General features: G+C 37.6%; 1 protein-coding gene across 3 annotated transcripts in view; it reads left to right on the top strand.

The window, feature by feature from the left end:
* The window catches only part of NDNF (neuron derived neurotrophic factor), a 57,378-nt gene extending 46,340 nt beyond the window's left edge, over window positions 1-11,038 (top strand). For all 3 annotated transcript variants that reach the window (XM_072119341.1, XM_072119339.1, XM_072119340.1), the window contains exons 2-4: window positions 6,217-6,405; window positions 6,905-7,029; window positions 7,613-11,038. In XM_072119341.1, the coding sequence (XP_071975442.1) occupies window positions 6,218-6,405; window positions 6,905-7,029; window positions 7,613-9,012 (1,713 nt within the window). In that variant the 5' untranslated portion in view covers window position 6,217 and the 3' untranslated portion in view covers window positions 9,013-11,038. The remainder of the gene's footprint in view (window positions 1-6,216; window positions 6,406-6,904; window positions 7,030-7,612) is intronic.
* Window positions 11,039-14,272: the final 3,234 nt, after the last annotated feature.

The following is a 14,272-nucleotide window of genomic DNA, read 5'->3' as shown; positions in this document are numbered from 1 at the left end:
ATAATATTCAATTGTTTCCTATGTGCTAACTTGTATTCCCCTACAGCTAGTCCAGGGTTAGGGTTTGTGTGCTGAAGCATGGGTTGTATTTCTCTTGCTTTGCTTTTACACTTTTGTTTCTTTATTTTTACAGCAAAAACTTAAAATCAACCCCGAAAAGTATTTGTCAAAAGATGTTCAGTATAAACAAGCGTAAAATGTGAACAGATTGCTTCTTATCTTTAAGGGTCATAGATAAAAGTTATTTCCATTGGCTTTTATATCCATTCCTTTTGTGAGATGAAAGGGTGTTGCATCTCTCTGAATAAAAGAGTGTTGTACAATCTGCCACTTCACAACCTCTTCTGAAAATAGCCTATTGTACTCCAAGAGGGTGCAGAACAACAGCAAACAGAGCTAGGGTTCTCCAAAATGAAAGCTGTCAGTCCTACCCAACCTTTAAGCCTGAACGATTATTCAAGCTGAAATATTTATACACTTATCAGGTTTACACGCAGGTGTTGCAGGGACGAGTGAGTAAAACATGAGATATGATTTTTAATGTAACATTTTTTCTTATGATATATTTGTGCTCTGATATTGCTTACTGCAGACACAAAACATTGTATCTTATACTTTGTAGCAACGTAAACTGTGAGTATGTAACAATGCACAGTTGATTTCTATGTGTTGGTTTCTCCAACCTAAAGTTTATTTCCCTCTTAATAACTCTTTATATTTTTAGCTCCATTGAACTCAATCTATAGCTCCATCATGGGGTACATATATAGACAAAATTTGACTGAATAGTGTAGTAAGCTTACCATCAGTTTTATCAATAGTGAGGGACCTTCTCGCAAGAGCTAACAATCGATGAGGAGATTCCAAGAGGATCCATTATTTCCACTGTAGATGTGCCACAGCTCTGCAGACAGATTTGCATAAGAATTAGCCCCATGCGATAGAGGCCTCCTCCCAACTTTTGAAACATTGCAATGATTTTTTTCTGCCACTTCTGCCAAGGAGGTGTAAAATACTCAATTTACTTGTACTGCATGCAGAATGTTAGCAATTGTGTACAATCCGGGACAATATCCTCCTCAAATCCTCAAGAAGGATTTTTCTTATGATAATAAATATAAGGAAAAGATGGAGCTATAATTCCTACGTTAAAGAACACCTAAAAAATGTAAGATCCTTTACAAGATGACATCACACTTATATAGTGATTAGATTAAGATTTATTTAAAGATTATCAGCAAATCATAGACACATTGGTCCACATTTATTAAAAACAGTGCAGTTTGCCTGTGTGGTGTGCAGAGGGCGCCAGATCCAGGATTTCTGGCACATGTTCTCTTTATGAATCTGGCACTCCCTGCACTGTGCCGATAGAGTGCACCATTTTTTTTTTTACATGGGGCATGTGACACAATTTTGTCATGAAATGTGGTGCATGGTCCAATTGCGCACCGAAACGCCCCATTTCAGTGCAGAATTTTGTGTTGGGTATAGTGCAGCATTTACCACAAAGTGTCGTGTGCGCCAGAAATGTGACTCCTCACTTTCACTATTTGCCTGCAAAAACAGCCTTTAAATTTGACCTGAAAAAGCTCCTCCGCAGTATAAATCTTGAGGATTAGAATATAATAACCTGACTCTTTAGCACCCCCACACTCTAGCTGTTGCCATTGCCGAATGAACGCTGCGTCCTTAAAATTCCGCTTGCTAACTTGCAATCATGGGCTCTCTGCTCCCTGTAATTAAGCGTTGGATTTTATTTGTTCCAGATGCATTGTTTCAGCTTTACCAGATGAATTGAAGGCTATAAATTACAATCACGTCTCTTTAACTTGATGACAATGTAGCACTGTGGTGAATGTTTTATCCAGATCAAGGCAGGAAGGGTAATTTTGTTAAGTTTAATTTCATTAGATTTTATTATTGTAACAATGGCTTGGCATACATCAGGATTCTTTTTATTTTATTTCTTTTGGTTGTGCACATGGCTGTGTCCTGTAAAGTCTTGTAGCAGTGTAGGGATCCCATAAAAGAGATTACAGTACTTTGGGTTTCTTTTATTAGGTAAATTGATCCTTATATTGGACCATGTTTCCCTATTACTAAAATTCACCCCAGCTTTTGAAAACACAACATAATGGGGATTCTATGTAATGCATAACAATAGTAATTGTAGCATTTCTATATAGTCTGTTATACAATTAAATGACAATTCTGGGTGTGGTTTCTAAGAGATGTCTCTTAGAGATTCTTAGAGATACCTCAGGCTGTCAAATTTACTTTAAAACTGTGCCAGAAAACTGGCATCAGCCCCAAATACATCGGCCCCAAAGTTTCCAAAAGATAGTGACCTCACTCCTTTTGTTCCAAATGAATGTTTGTGCTCTGTCATGTTATTATATTTGTATTTGTCCCCTATGATTTGTAAAGCGCTACGGAATATGATGGCGCTATATAAATAAAGATTATTGTTATTATAGTACCCTATTTTTCAGACAATAAGGCACACCGGATTATAAGGTGCACCATCAATAAATGCCTGCTAAAATGTCTAGGTTCATATATAAGGTGCACCGGATTATAAGGCGCACCTTATTATAAGAATGAATGACCAGCAGGTGGCAGACCTGTGCAAAGTTCAAGGCAGCTGTTGTCTGTAAGTACGGTTCATATATAAGGCACACTGGACTATAAGGCGCACCTTTGATTTCTGAGAAAATCAAAGGATTTTTTGTGCGCCTTATAATCCGAAAAATACGGTAGTTGTAAAAAATGTGCCTGACGCATTCTGTTAGCCCATCAGAGTTTAGATGTCACAGTCAATCCATCATTATCGTCTTGCAAATTAAACCTATTCAAAATCTTTTTTTAGCTGCCTTTAATCTGGATAAAAAAACTTAGAGGAAACTCCTAATGCATAATGACCAGACAGGCGCTGAAAGTTTTTCTCCATTCTATTAATTAGACCTCCCGTATTAAAGAGGATTATGGAATTCTGTCATATAGACTCTGAGATGGAAATATCAGGACATCTGACATTGCAGAGCATTCTGAAATCCGTGCAAAGAACATTGTACCCTGTGATGAAGCTTTAAAGCTCATATAGGAAATATCACGAGTCATTTAACTATGACAAGGGAGAGAAAGCTTTACCATAGTCATGCAGTTCTGCTTCACTACGCCAGATATGTCTTTGATTATTTAAAAGGAACATAATAAGAGTCAGTGGATTAACACGGATATGCTGTATCGGTCTCTAAAAAGATTCCCACAGTACAAATGAACTTCTTCCAGGTTTTGCAGATCAGAACTAAAAGAATCACACCAATTACCTCTTTGAGATGACCACCCAAAATTGCATGGCAAAGTTTTCTTCTGGTGGGTTATGAAGTGAACTGGTTTGAATAAAAAGGAACTGGAAATCAGGTTTAGATTTTAAATAAATAGGTTGGACTTGATGGACCTGGGTCTTTCTCCAACCTTATAAACTATGACATGGCTCTTGTTACTAGTTTTTTTGTAAAGTGTAAATTGTTTTCTACAATTCCAACATCGACCTGATCTAATTCTCAGTACTAAGTGTAGTGTTAAGTACTTGACAGAAGTACACTGGCACTTCTTTTCATCTCCAGCTGTCATCTCCAGCCTCTTGAAGTGTCTCCTCTTTGTCGAAATGATCTGATGGCTGACAGATATCATTGTTATTATGCAGGTACTACTTGCATAGTAGCCAAAAAGAAACTCAGCTCATCTGACTGGCTGGAGTGGACATTCTATCTATTCTATCTGTGCATGCCTCTTACACAGATTTTTAAAACAATATTAGTCATATACGACAGACTGGCCTAATCAAAAAGGGCTCATTCAGTTTATAAGGGGCAACCCTGGGATTGGCTTATTATGTTTGTAGATGAAATACACATTAATACTGAACTATACAAGCACATATGTATATAAAAACATATTTTCAAGATAATTTATACAGAAAAGTAACACAGAATCAAAAACATCTAAAATGTAGGTTAAGAACCATCCCAACCATCCAATTCTGGCAAAAAAAACAAGTATATTTGTGGCAATGTGTTATAATTTGCAGCAGCAGAGTTGTAAAGAGGTGTTTTGTGCCAGCTGACCACAATATATTTGGAAATACTAAAATAGTACTAGGTAATAATGGTTGATGGTAATAATCACATGCAAGCAGCACATACTATCCAACAATATGTACCCTGCCACATATATATAACAATAAAAACATGAAAAAATTACATTACCGAGTCATATATGTCATTGAATGGAGAGAGGAAAGAACCCACACATTAATACTGGTCATTTATCATTATGATATGTGAATGAAGTTTTAGGAATTTAAACTTCTCTCTAGTAAGTGGCTCTTGCAAAAATTCTTGTTAGGAAAAATTCTATTCCTCCTCTGACTTTGGCTGTATTTTTTTTTAAAGGGAACTTGTTACCAGGGACCTCATTTTCACTAAAGACAGGTTGCAGAAGCACATGACACCTGCATTGCAAAAATGCCTCTCTGCCTTTTATAAGAATTTGCATTACAATATAATTGTGTGTTATAACTTACCTTGCACCCTGACAAAATCCTCTGTGTAGTCCCAGGGGTTGGGCTTTGGTTTGGCTGCATTTCTAAAAACAACAGGCACTTGTCTGTGTTACTCATTCCTCAGAGCCCCCACCTTTGTGCTCCTTCACAGAACTCACAGCCTGGTGAGCTGACATCAGTGGGAGAGGGAGAAGCTGAACAGGAGCACAAAGATGGAGGCAGCCTGCAGTACAGACAAGTCACATGTTGTTTTTTGAAATGCATCCAAAACAAAGCCCAACCCCTGTGTTTACACAGAGGATTCTGTCAGGGTGCAAGGTGAGTTACAACACACAATTATAATTGTAATGCAAATGACATATTTGCAATGCAGGTGTGATGGGCTTCTACAACCTGAATTTAGTGAAAATCCGTGGTAACAGGTTCCCTTTAATCACCATATTGTAGTAACCAAATAAACCACAATGACAGCTTTTTGACAACTATTGCTTTATATATGATGTCTATATAACTTCAATAGATATTGCCCAAAATAAAAGATTATCTCTCCATAAATGCCTCACTCAGCTTAATGAGGAATTAACCAGAGCCAGCCATTTAGGGTTGGTTTATCACTTCTTCAAAGGTATTACACATTGAAGTTGAACTCCTATCTAGTGTATATCTACACTTAAGGGGGCCAGTCTGATATTATCATAATCTAAGGGGGGCAGTCTGGTCATAATCTAAGAAGATGATCAATTGACTTAATTAACAAATTATTCTAAGCTGTGGTCTGCCACAAAATGTTGATTCAATAGCCCTTAAATCAATCTGGTTAAGATCAACAATGTTTGAATAACAAGACATCAGCTTCAAAGGCAATTATAATGGATAAATCCCACATTATAAGGAGGTAATAAGTTATACATAAATGAGAATCAAACATCTCATAAAAATTACACAGATAAAAAGCAGAAAGAGAAGGATGTAGAGATTGTTTCTTTGTCATATTGTACACTCAGTCTTTTAGTCAGTGAATTATTCAGCCAAAGAATTTAAGGAGTGAGGCTTTGGTCTGAGTTATCCTGTAATAAAAATGTGTCTATTGAATTATGAGAATGCATATGGTACAGCTATTGTTACATTTATTTACAGAATATTATTCAGAGCGGTTTAGCATATGGGGCAAAAGAACCCTGGAATTTGGGTTATGCCTTCGAAATTGAACAAAACTTGAAGTGACGTTTCATGCCAAACTTAGTGAGAAATGGAACCACTTTGACATTGGTTCTGGAGTATTTTTGTTTAAGGTTACAAGAAGTTGCTGGTACTTAGCTTCAGTCAAATGATTCTTGAGTTACATCTAGAATCTGAATGGCCATCTATGTAGCGTGGCGTTTTACTGATGAGAAAGTGCTAAATTATCTGTTTCATTAGTGACATTTATGTTTTTCATGTAAACAAAAGCAACTAACGGTGTTTACACAGATTGATGTGTCCATTGTTAAATTTGTCTGTGTCATTTTACTTCAATTATATTTAACAAAGACTTTAAAAACTATTAATGTCTAAAACTTTTTTTAAATGCAGCCATTCACTTCTTTGGTTGTAAATCTTATAGAAATATATGAAATAATTCTGATGTTATTCTTCTCCTTCCCCAGGATGTTGCTGTCTCACTGGTATATTGTGTTGGTCCTCCTGCCAGTTTGTTTGAAAAGTCAAAAATTGCCAACAAGAGATGAAGAACTGTTCCAGATGCAGATCAAAGATAAAGCTCTTTTCCATGATTCATCTGTAATTCCCGATGGAGCTGAGATCAGTGGTTATCTGTTTAGAGATAACCCTAAAAGGTAATACTTTTTATGAAACTAGCAGCAGGTCTGCTACCTATCACCAAATCTATGAATGTATCCCCACTATTGTATCTATCTATGTATCTATACAGATACCTATATTATATGTGTCTAAAAAGTCATTTCATATCTATCTATCTTCTATTTTTTCCTGATTTGTTTAGTAAGTCAATAACACCAGAATACCGTAGTGTTTATTCTTGACAGACTACTATTGTTTTCCCAGCTGCAGGAAAACTAGCATAAACATTAAAGTATGACAAGGAAGTAGGGGTCCCACAAGAGGAGCCACCCAAGTATTAGAAGTCCCATGTTTTGACAAGTGGTTGGGCAACCCATGGATACAGCTGAAAGACCCTCTAAGACAGCTGTGATTTCATTATCTTGTATATTTTGCTGGGAAAACATGAAATAAGTGAAGGATTTCTAGATCTTAATAAATTTGATATGGATTATTTTTCAGAAATTTTGAAAGGTTCTCTTATTTTCATCTTAGGTATTTTTTTGTGGTAGAAGAAGACAACACTCCACTGTCAGTTATTGTCACACCGTGTGATGCACCTCTAGAGTGGAAGCTTACTCTACAGGAGCTACCGGAGGAGGCCAGTGGGGAAGGATCAGGTAATATTTTCTAATGCAATCTATTCAATGTCTCATTAGTATCTACAATATGTAAATATAAAATAATGACAATTTGTTGTATATGAATTATAAAACATGGCAAATTACTATAGATTCCAGATATAGTGTATAGCTTTACTGAAACTCTTTTCCTTATCTTTCCTTACCAAATTCCCATTTCCCTATGTTTTATGGCCTGTAGGAGGAAACTAGAGTATAAATACATACATTGATAGAGCAATCAAATTCCATTAAGGTGTTACCTTGGTTTATCCTCTTATATAGTATCAGAATTCAAGCTTTTCCTGATTTTTAGAGGGCAATATACATTATTCCCCCCAAAAAACAGACTATTGCTATGTTTGGTTTTGTAGACTGCATGTCTTTGTCAACTTTTCCCCTCTGAAAACAGTTTTACTTTTATTTTATTTTTTTGTTTGACTCACTGCTGATGCTTGGTATAGAGCAGATGTTGAGTTCAGAAGTTATGACAACTAAGCAGGGTCAGGTATTTTGATCGGAGGCTTGCATTTCTCGGTAAAAACATATACACTCATCTATTTTCCTATGTCTGACTTTGCAGGTGAGCCAGAACCACTGGAGCAGCAAAAGCAGCAGATCTTGAATGAAGAAGGCACTGAGTTGTTCTCTTATAAAGGAAATGATGTGGAATACTTTGTATCTACAAATTCCCCATCTGGTTTGTATCAGTTGGAATTAATTTCAACAGAAAAGGACACACATTTTAAAGTTTATGCCACAACAACCCCGGAATCTGATCAGCCTTATCCAGAATTACCATATGATCCAAGAGTCGATGTAACATCACTTGGAAGGACCACAGTCACCCTGGCATGGAAGCCAACGCCCACATCCTCCATATTAAAACAGCCTATCCAGTACTGTGTTGTTATAAACAAGGAACACAACTTTAAAAGTATTTGTGCAGTTGAAGCTAAAATCAATGCTGATGATGCCTTTATGATGGCCCCTAAACCTGGGTTAGACTTTAGTCCCTTTGACTTTGCTCACTTTGGGTTTTCATCAGAAAATGATGCTAGTAAAGATCGAAATTTTATGTCAAAGACCTTATCCACAAAGTTGGTCCGTCAGATGACTACAAAACCAAAAGATGATCTTCAAAAGGTTTGCATTGGAAACAAAAATATATTTACAGTGTCTGATCTGAAACCTGATACCCAGTACTACTTTGATGTGTTTGCTGTTAATTCTGCTACAAATATGAGCACTGCTTATGTTGGAACATTTGCCCGAACCAAAGAGGAAGCCAAGCAAAAAACTGTAGAGCTGAAGGATGGCAAAGTCACTGATGTGTTCATCAAGAGGAAGGGTGCTAAATTCTTGAGGTTTGCTCCAGTCTCATCTCACCAGAAAGTCACTTTTTCAGTTCATTCATGCTTGGATGCCATCCAAATCCAAGTCAGAAGGGATGGAAAACTGCTATTGTCACAGAGTGTGGAAGGTGTACGCCAGTTTCAACTTAGAGGAAAACCTAAAGCTAAATATCTGATCAGGCTGAAAGGTAGCAAAAAAGGTGCTTCTATGCTTAAGATATTGGCTACATCAAAGTTCAACAAACAACCATTTCCTTCTCTTCCAGAAGATACAAGAATCAAAGCTTTTGACAAATTACGTACATGCTCTTCAGTCACAATAGCATGGCTGGGAACACAAGAAAGAAATAAGTATTGTGTATATAAAAAAGAGGTGGATGATGACTACAGTGAAGAGCAAAAGAAACGAGAACAAAACCAGTGTTTGGGTCCGGACACCAGAAAGAAATCAGAGAAAGTCCTCTGCAAACACTTCTACAGTCAGAACCTCCATAAAGCAGTCACCACAGAGACAATAAAAGGCCTTGAGGCTGGGAAGTCTTACATGTTGGATGTCTATGTCATGGGTCATGGAGGCCATTCAGTCAAATATCAAAGCAAAGTCATAAAGACAAGAAAGTTCTGTTAAAATCCATGTGAACTTGTATGTGAAATATACGCTCTGATGGCCATACTGAAGGACTACTTGTGCAGTAGAGAGCTTGTCAAGTACACAATACCTAAAGTGGTGTAGAATGGTATCAACTCGTATACTTCTGTTTACATATTGAAGTGGTTACTTGTAAGTGGTTATCCTGCTGCTTCTCTGGAATTCTTGGAGAGACAAATATGTCTAAGGCACAATATCAGACTCTCGGTAGATGAAGTAATAATAGTAGATAATGGAGAAGGAAGAAGAGACAATTTCAGTTGCGTCACACAGTGCATGAACTGCGTCTAAATTATTTTACTAAATACTGGGCCAAGGCAAGTCCTCTGGTATAATTCATTCTCACATAAATCCAATCTAGAGATGATAGACTATCTGTAAATTATTTTATAAAGTCTTGTCTGAAATGTTTATGTTCTATAACTGTAAACTGCAAAAATCATTCCTGATAACTACAGATCGATCCTAAGTATTAACTGGAGCTTTCTTTTTCTTGACTATTGTACATTCCTACTAGACAGGTTTATTTTTTAAATATGTATTGTATGTATAAAGTTGTCAAACATATATTCATGTACATAAAATTGAAAAGTACGAGATTATATATTTCTTTCGTTTACCCATCGTCTGACATACTAAATCAGGATTGAGACTGAACTTTGTATGTAAACATTTTGTTCACATGTTTTATTGTCATATGCCAGTTTGTGTGCAAAATATATAAATCTATAATATAGTTATATTAAACAGATATATACAGTATAAATGTAAAGATATAACACAGCAGAAAGAAAAGAGACTATGGATCAAAGTACCAGGCAGACATTTGTATTGTGGTTGATCTTAAAGCAACATATTCAAAAGGGCCACCCAGCATATAGCGTTCCATACAAAGAGATAAAACACACGGGAACTGACAGCACTTTGTAGTCTAATCCACTAAACTAAGCGGTTCAACCTTTTCAAGGTGGTGTTGTGATGACAAGATGTTATTAATGGTAGATATTGTATTTCTTTCAATAGGCATTACAAAAACTGGCAGGATGTTGGTGTACTATCGTATCACTCAGCAGTAATTCTGTATTACACAAATAAACAGAAGGTACATTATGGTGCAGTATCGAGCTGCCAAGCCATACATATTGATTTTTACCTGAAAATGGGTACCGAATGAGCTATGGATAAGATATAGGTGATGAAACATTTTTAATATAAAAAAACAAACTACACAACCAACTAGACCTGGCCTAGCTACCTGTCTATAGTAGATGCCATAAAAAACGCAGTGTGAGATTGTCAGCTATAGGTAAATCCCCTGCCAACTCCCCCTCCAACTATGGCCATAGTGAAACAAAAAGCTAACTATAGGTATGACAGAAAACATGAACTACTTTGGTTCATTCCCATAAAAACTGTATAGTAGGCTCTAGTAATTTTATTCTTTGCCAGCTCTGCAGAAATAACTTACAAGAGAAACACAAGTGATTAGACCCAGTGGGGGAATTCATTAGGAGTGGTGTTTTTTGACAGCACTCTTAAAATACCCTCAATAGTAGTCCAGCCTGTAGACCAGGTCTGAACTGGTGTAGGTTTTTTTGTTATAGTCCGGGGGAGAATATAGTAAATGGGGTGGGCTGGTCATTCACATCTCATCCCACCCTCCACCTGCCCGGCAGAGAAGCCCTAATGAATCTCCCCTAGTGTGTCCAGTCTATTCCCTCAATAACATCACATATCACATATTGAAGGGGGGGGGGGTAAACCCCCATAGTTATTTGGTCAGTGAGGTTCATTAACAAGCATTGAAGGTCTATAGAAGCTCCACTGACTCTCCTAGTCAGTTTATAATAACATGTGTGTTTTCTGTACAAATGTCACTATCTTTGTATTCATTTATTTTTTTATGGTTGTCTTTTTTTCTTTTTGTATTTGCTTCTTGTGAAAAAATGTGTCATTACAAGGTTCCAATATTTGAAAGATGTAAAATAAACGATACATTTATTTATAGCGTTTAACATTTCCTTCATATGTTGGTTAATAGGGTCCAAGAAGCTTTTACATGGCACACCTATTGTTTCCACTTAAGATGACGCCCAGGATATTTTCTGTATACATTATAGATTATGATGGTTTACATTGCGGGCAATTTATTGCAACACCTACACCTTAGGCATCTAAAGGTTCATTCAAATGGCCGTCTGCGGGGACGTACATGCGGCTGAAAATTTGACGGCAATAGCGGCACAGCGGCAATACGGTGCCACACATGTGTGGCACTGATCAGGGCCGCACACCGCAAAAAGATGGAGCATGCTCTATCTTTCTGCTAGTGTACGGCTGAGCACCGCTGTTTTCTATGGAGGGAGGAGGGGCCACCTCCTCCTCCTCTCCAGCACGCGGCGGTATGCCCGCACAGCGGGCATACCCCTTTTGAATGCACCCTTACCTAGCTGTAATTGCAGTATACAGTACATAACAAGATTAAGTAAGTGTTTAGACTACATACACAGTACAAACCAAAAAGGCAAATTTTAAGTGAATATGACGAATGATAATGTAATGAAATTCAAATAACACAATGGACTAATAAATGTTAATGTATGTATAATGTATACACTATCTTTAATGTATACAATAATGATAATGTATCGTGATGATAACTGACCCATGTTAATTATTCCCATGCATTGGCAAATCCTATTGAGATTTCACACAAATATGTAACATTTTAGGACCTAATTCAGTTACATTTCCTCCCAAAATACTGACACATTCACATTGATATGGTATAATATAACAAAAAAGGAACTTTAAGGCTCCTCATTACATGATGGACAAAAGGGGTAAAATTGTTCCAGTTGCCCATGCAGCTGTGGGAAAATGAAACTTGAGTTTTGTTTGGTTGCCATGGGCAACTAGAACAGTTCTGCTTTCAGACACTTCTGATAAATCCCCCATAGACAAAGTGACAAAGAGTCAGAGACAAATACAAAGATGTTCAGAGACAGTCCCGGTCAGAGACAGACAGAAACAGTCAGAGACAATTGGAGACAGTCAGCGATATTCGGAGACAGACAGTGTCAGAGACAGGGAAAATCAGAGACCGTGAGAGACAGAGAAAGACACAGTGTGAGACATTCAGAGACAGAGACAGTCTGAGAAAATCAGAGACAGTCAGAGACAATCAGAAACAGAGACAGGCAGTGCCAAAGACAGTTGGAGATAGACAGATAGACACAGTCAGAGACAGTCCGAGACAAAAACATTCAGAGACAGTCAGAGAGAGAGATAGATACAAATAAAATATGTTTTGGTTAACCTATTCTATTTTGTTATAGCTAAGATCAACGCCGGGAGCTATAGCTAGTATATATATATATATTGGAAAAAATAATAATCTTTATTTATAAAGCGCCATCAAAAATGTAAGCATCTCTATTTTTGACCTAGTTCTGTCAATGGGTCCTTAAAAACATGGACAGCACACAATTTCCATCTATTGTAAGTATTCAGTTTTACATTTTTGCCTTTTCCATTGGTTTGGGTTTCCTTCTGCTTTAAATAGATACTAAAATAAATGGCAAAAAATAAGTATACAGGCCTTAGTAAAATACAGTTAAATAGAGCAAATCTTCAGATTATGAGATATAAGCGTGGGGGTGGTATGCTGGCATGTGCTGACATGCTTTGCTCAGGGATTTTGTCAGTTCCACTAGTAAGGTGCTGTTTGCCCTGTCAATATCCCATACATTCATATTTTATAAAAATCCATACAAGTAAAAGTCTGAAAATTCTTAAAACCAAAAAATAATACATTCTATTTTGATTTTACTTTTACATTATAATAACAACACCATATTATAGGGCATGTCCTGTTATTACAGCGGTCACATCTGATGCCTCTTATTCTCACTAATGCAAATAATATAAATCATTTCTCTGTCGTGGCTACAATACTGAAACAATACCCCCATACTGGCTCATTTACGCTGCATAGGACTTTCTAGAATGTACATCTGTGTGTCGCTTGCTTTGAACTTTGTGTGGGTGGGAATAAAAGAAAAGATGCCAGCAGGAATTGGGAAGAAGGGAAAAGAGAGGTCAACCGTTATCATCATACTCCAAAATAAAAGGACGATAAAAGGAAAGGGCATGCTCCTGGTTTCTGGAAACAGGCAAACCTTATTAAGCCTCCATTGCATGACATTTATTGCTTACAGTGATATTAAAATCTCCATACTATGTCATGTTATCTATGTCATGACACTAGTAGGAAACAGAGTCCTGTGGCTTCTATGCTGCAAGCCAACATTTCTGTTTAACAACTGATTGCAGAGGAATGAAGAATACTATTTATCTGCAGCTCTGGATGCCTCTCCGTGCAATGTCAGCAAGGACTGGGGGCCAATTCTGGGTTAAACTGATTATGAATTGATTAAACAATTAGCTCTAGACCAAGAGACGTCAACCCTGAAATGTACAGCTTAGAAGTTTGTGTACCAATGGTAAAGAATAAATTTTATAGCTCTGAGACACTCCCCAGGTAGTGGAGAATTCAGAAATGTTCAGTTATAAACATCCGCATACCATAGTTTTTGGCCTATAAGACGCACCAAAAATCCTTTAATTTTCTCAGAAATCAAAGGTGCGCCTTATAGGCCAGTGCGCCTTATATATGAACTTATACAGAAATGTGCTACAGACAAGATGTACTGTACATTTACCAGTGTTTAATAGCTCCATCCCCAGAAATTTCCTGCACCTTCCCACACAGTATACAGGGTCCCTAGCACCTGAGGTGCCCTGGCACCATAACTAACATTGTGCCCATCCTGCCCTCCCCTAGCACGGAGAGACCGGAGCTGCCATAGTGCCGACCACGAGGCAATCATCATCATCAGTAAACAATCCCCCATACCTGACAGCCCTGTAACAGGGGAAAGAGAAGGAGCCACAGGGAACCCCACAGGAATAACACCCTGGCAGAGAAGGGAAGGAGAAGGGGCAGAGGGAGACCGCTTAACCCCTGCTGCATCACCCTGCATTAACCCCCAGCAGCCCATACCTCTGTCATGTTATCTATGTCATGACACTAGTAGGAAACAGAGTCCTGTGGCTTCTATGCTGCAAGCCAACATTTCTGTTTAACAACTGATTGCAGAGGAATGAAGAATACTATTTATCTGCAGCTCTGGATGCCTCTCCGTGCAATGTCAGCAAGGACTGGGGGCCAATTCTG

This window comes from Engystomops pustulosus, chromosome 1, assembly GCF_040894005.1.
Source record: "Engystomops pustulosus chromosome 1, aEngPut4.maternal, whole genome shotgun sequence".
NCBI lineage: Eukaryota > Metazoa > Chordata > Amphibia > Anura > Leptodactylidae > Engystomops > Engystomops pustulosus.
Note: the sequence above shows the minus strand (reverse complement) of the source record. Positions and strands in the feature narration are given on the sequence as shown.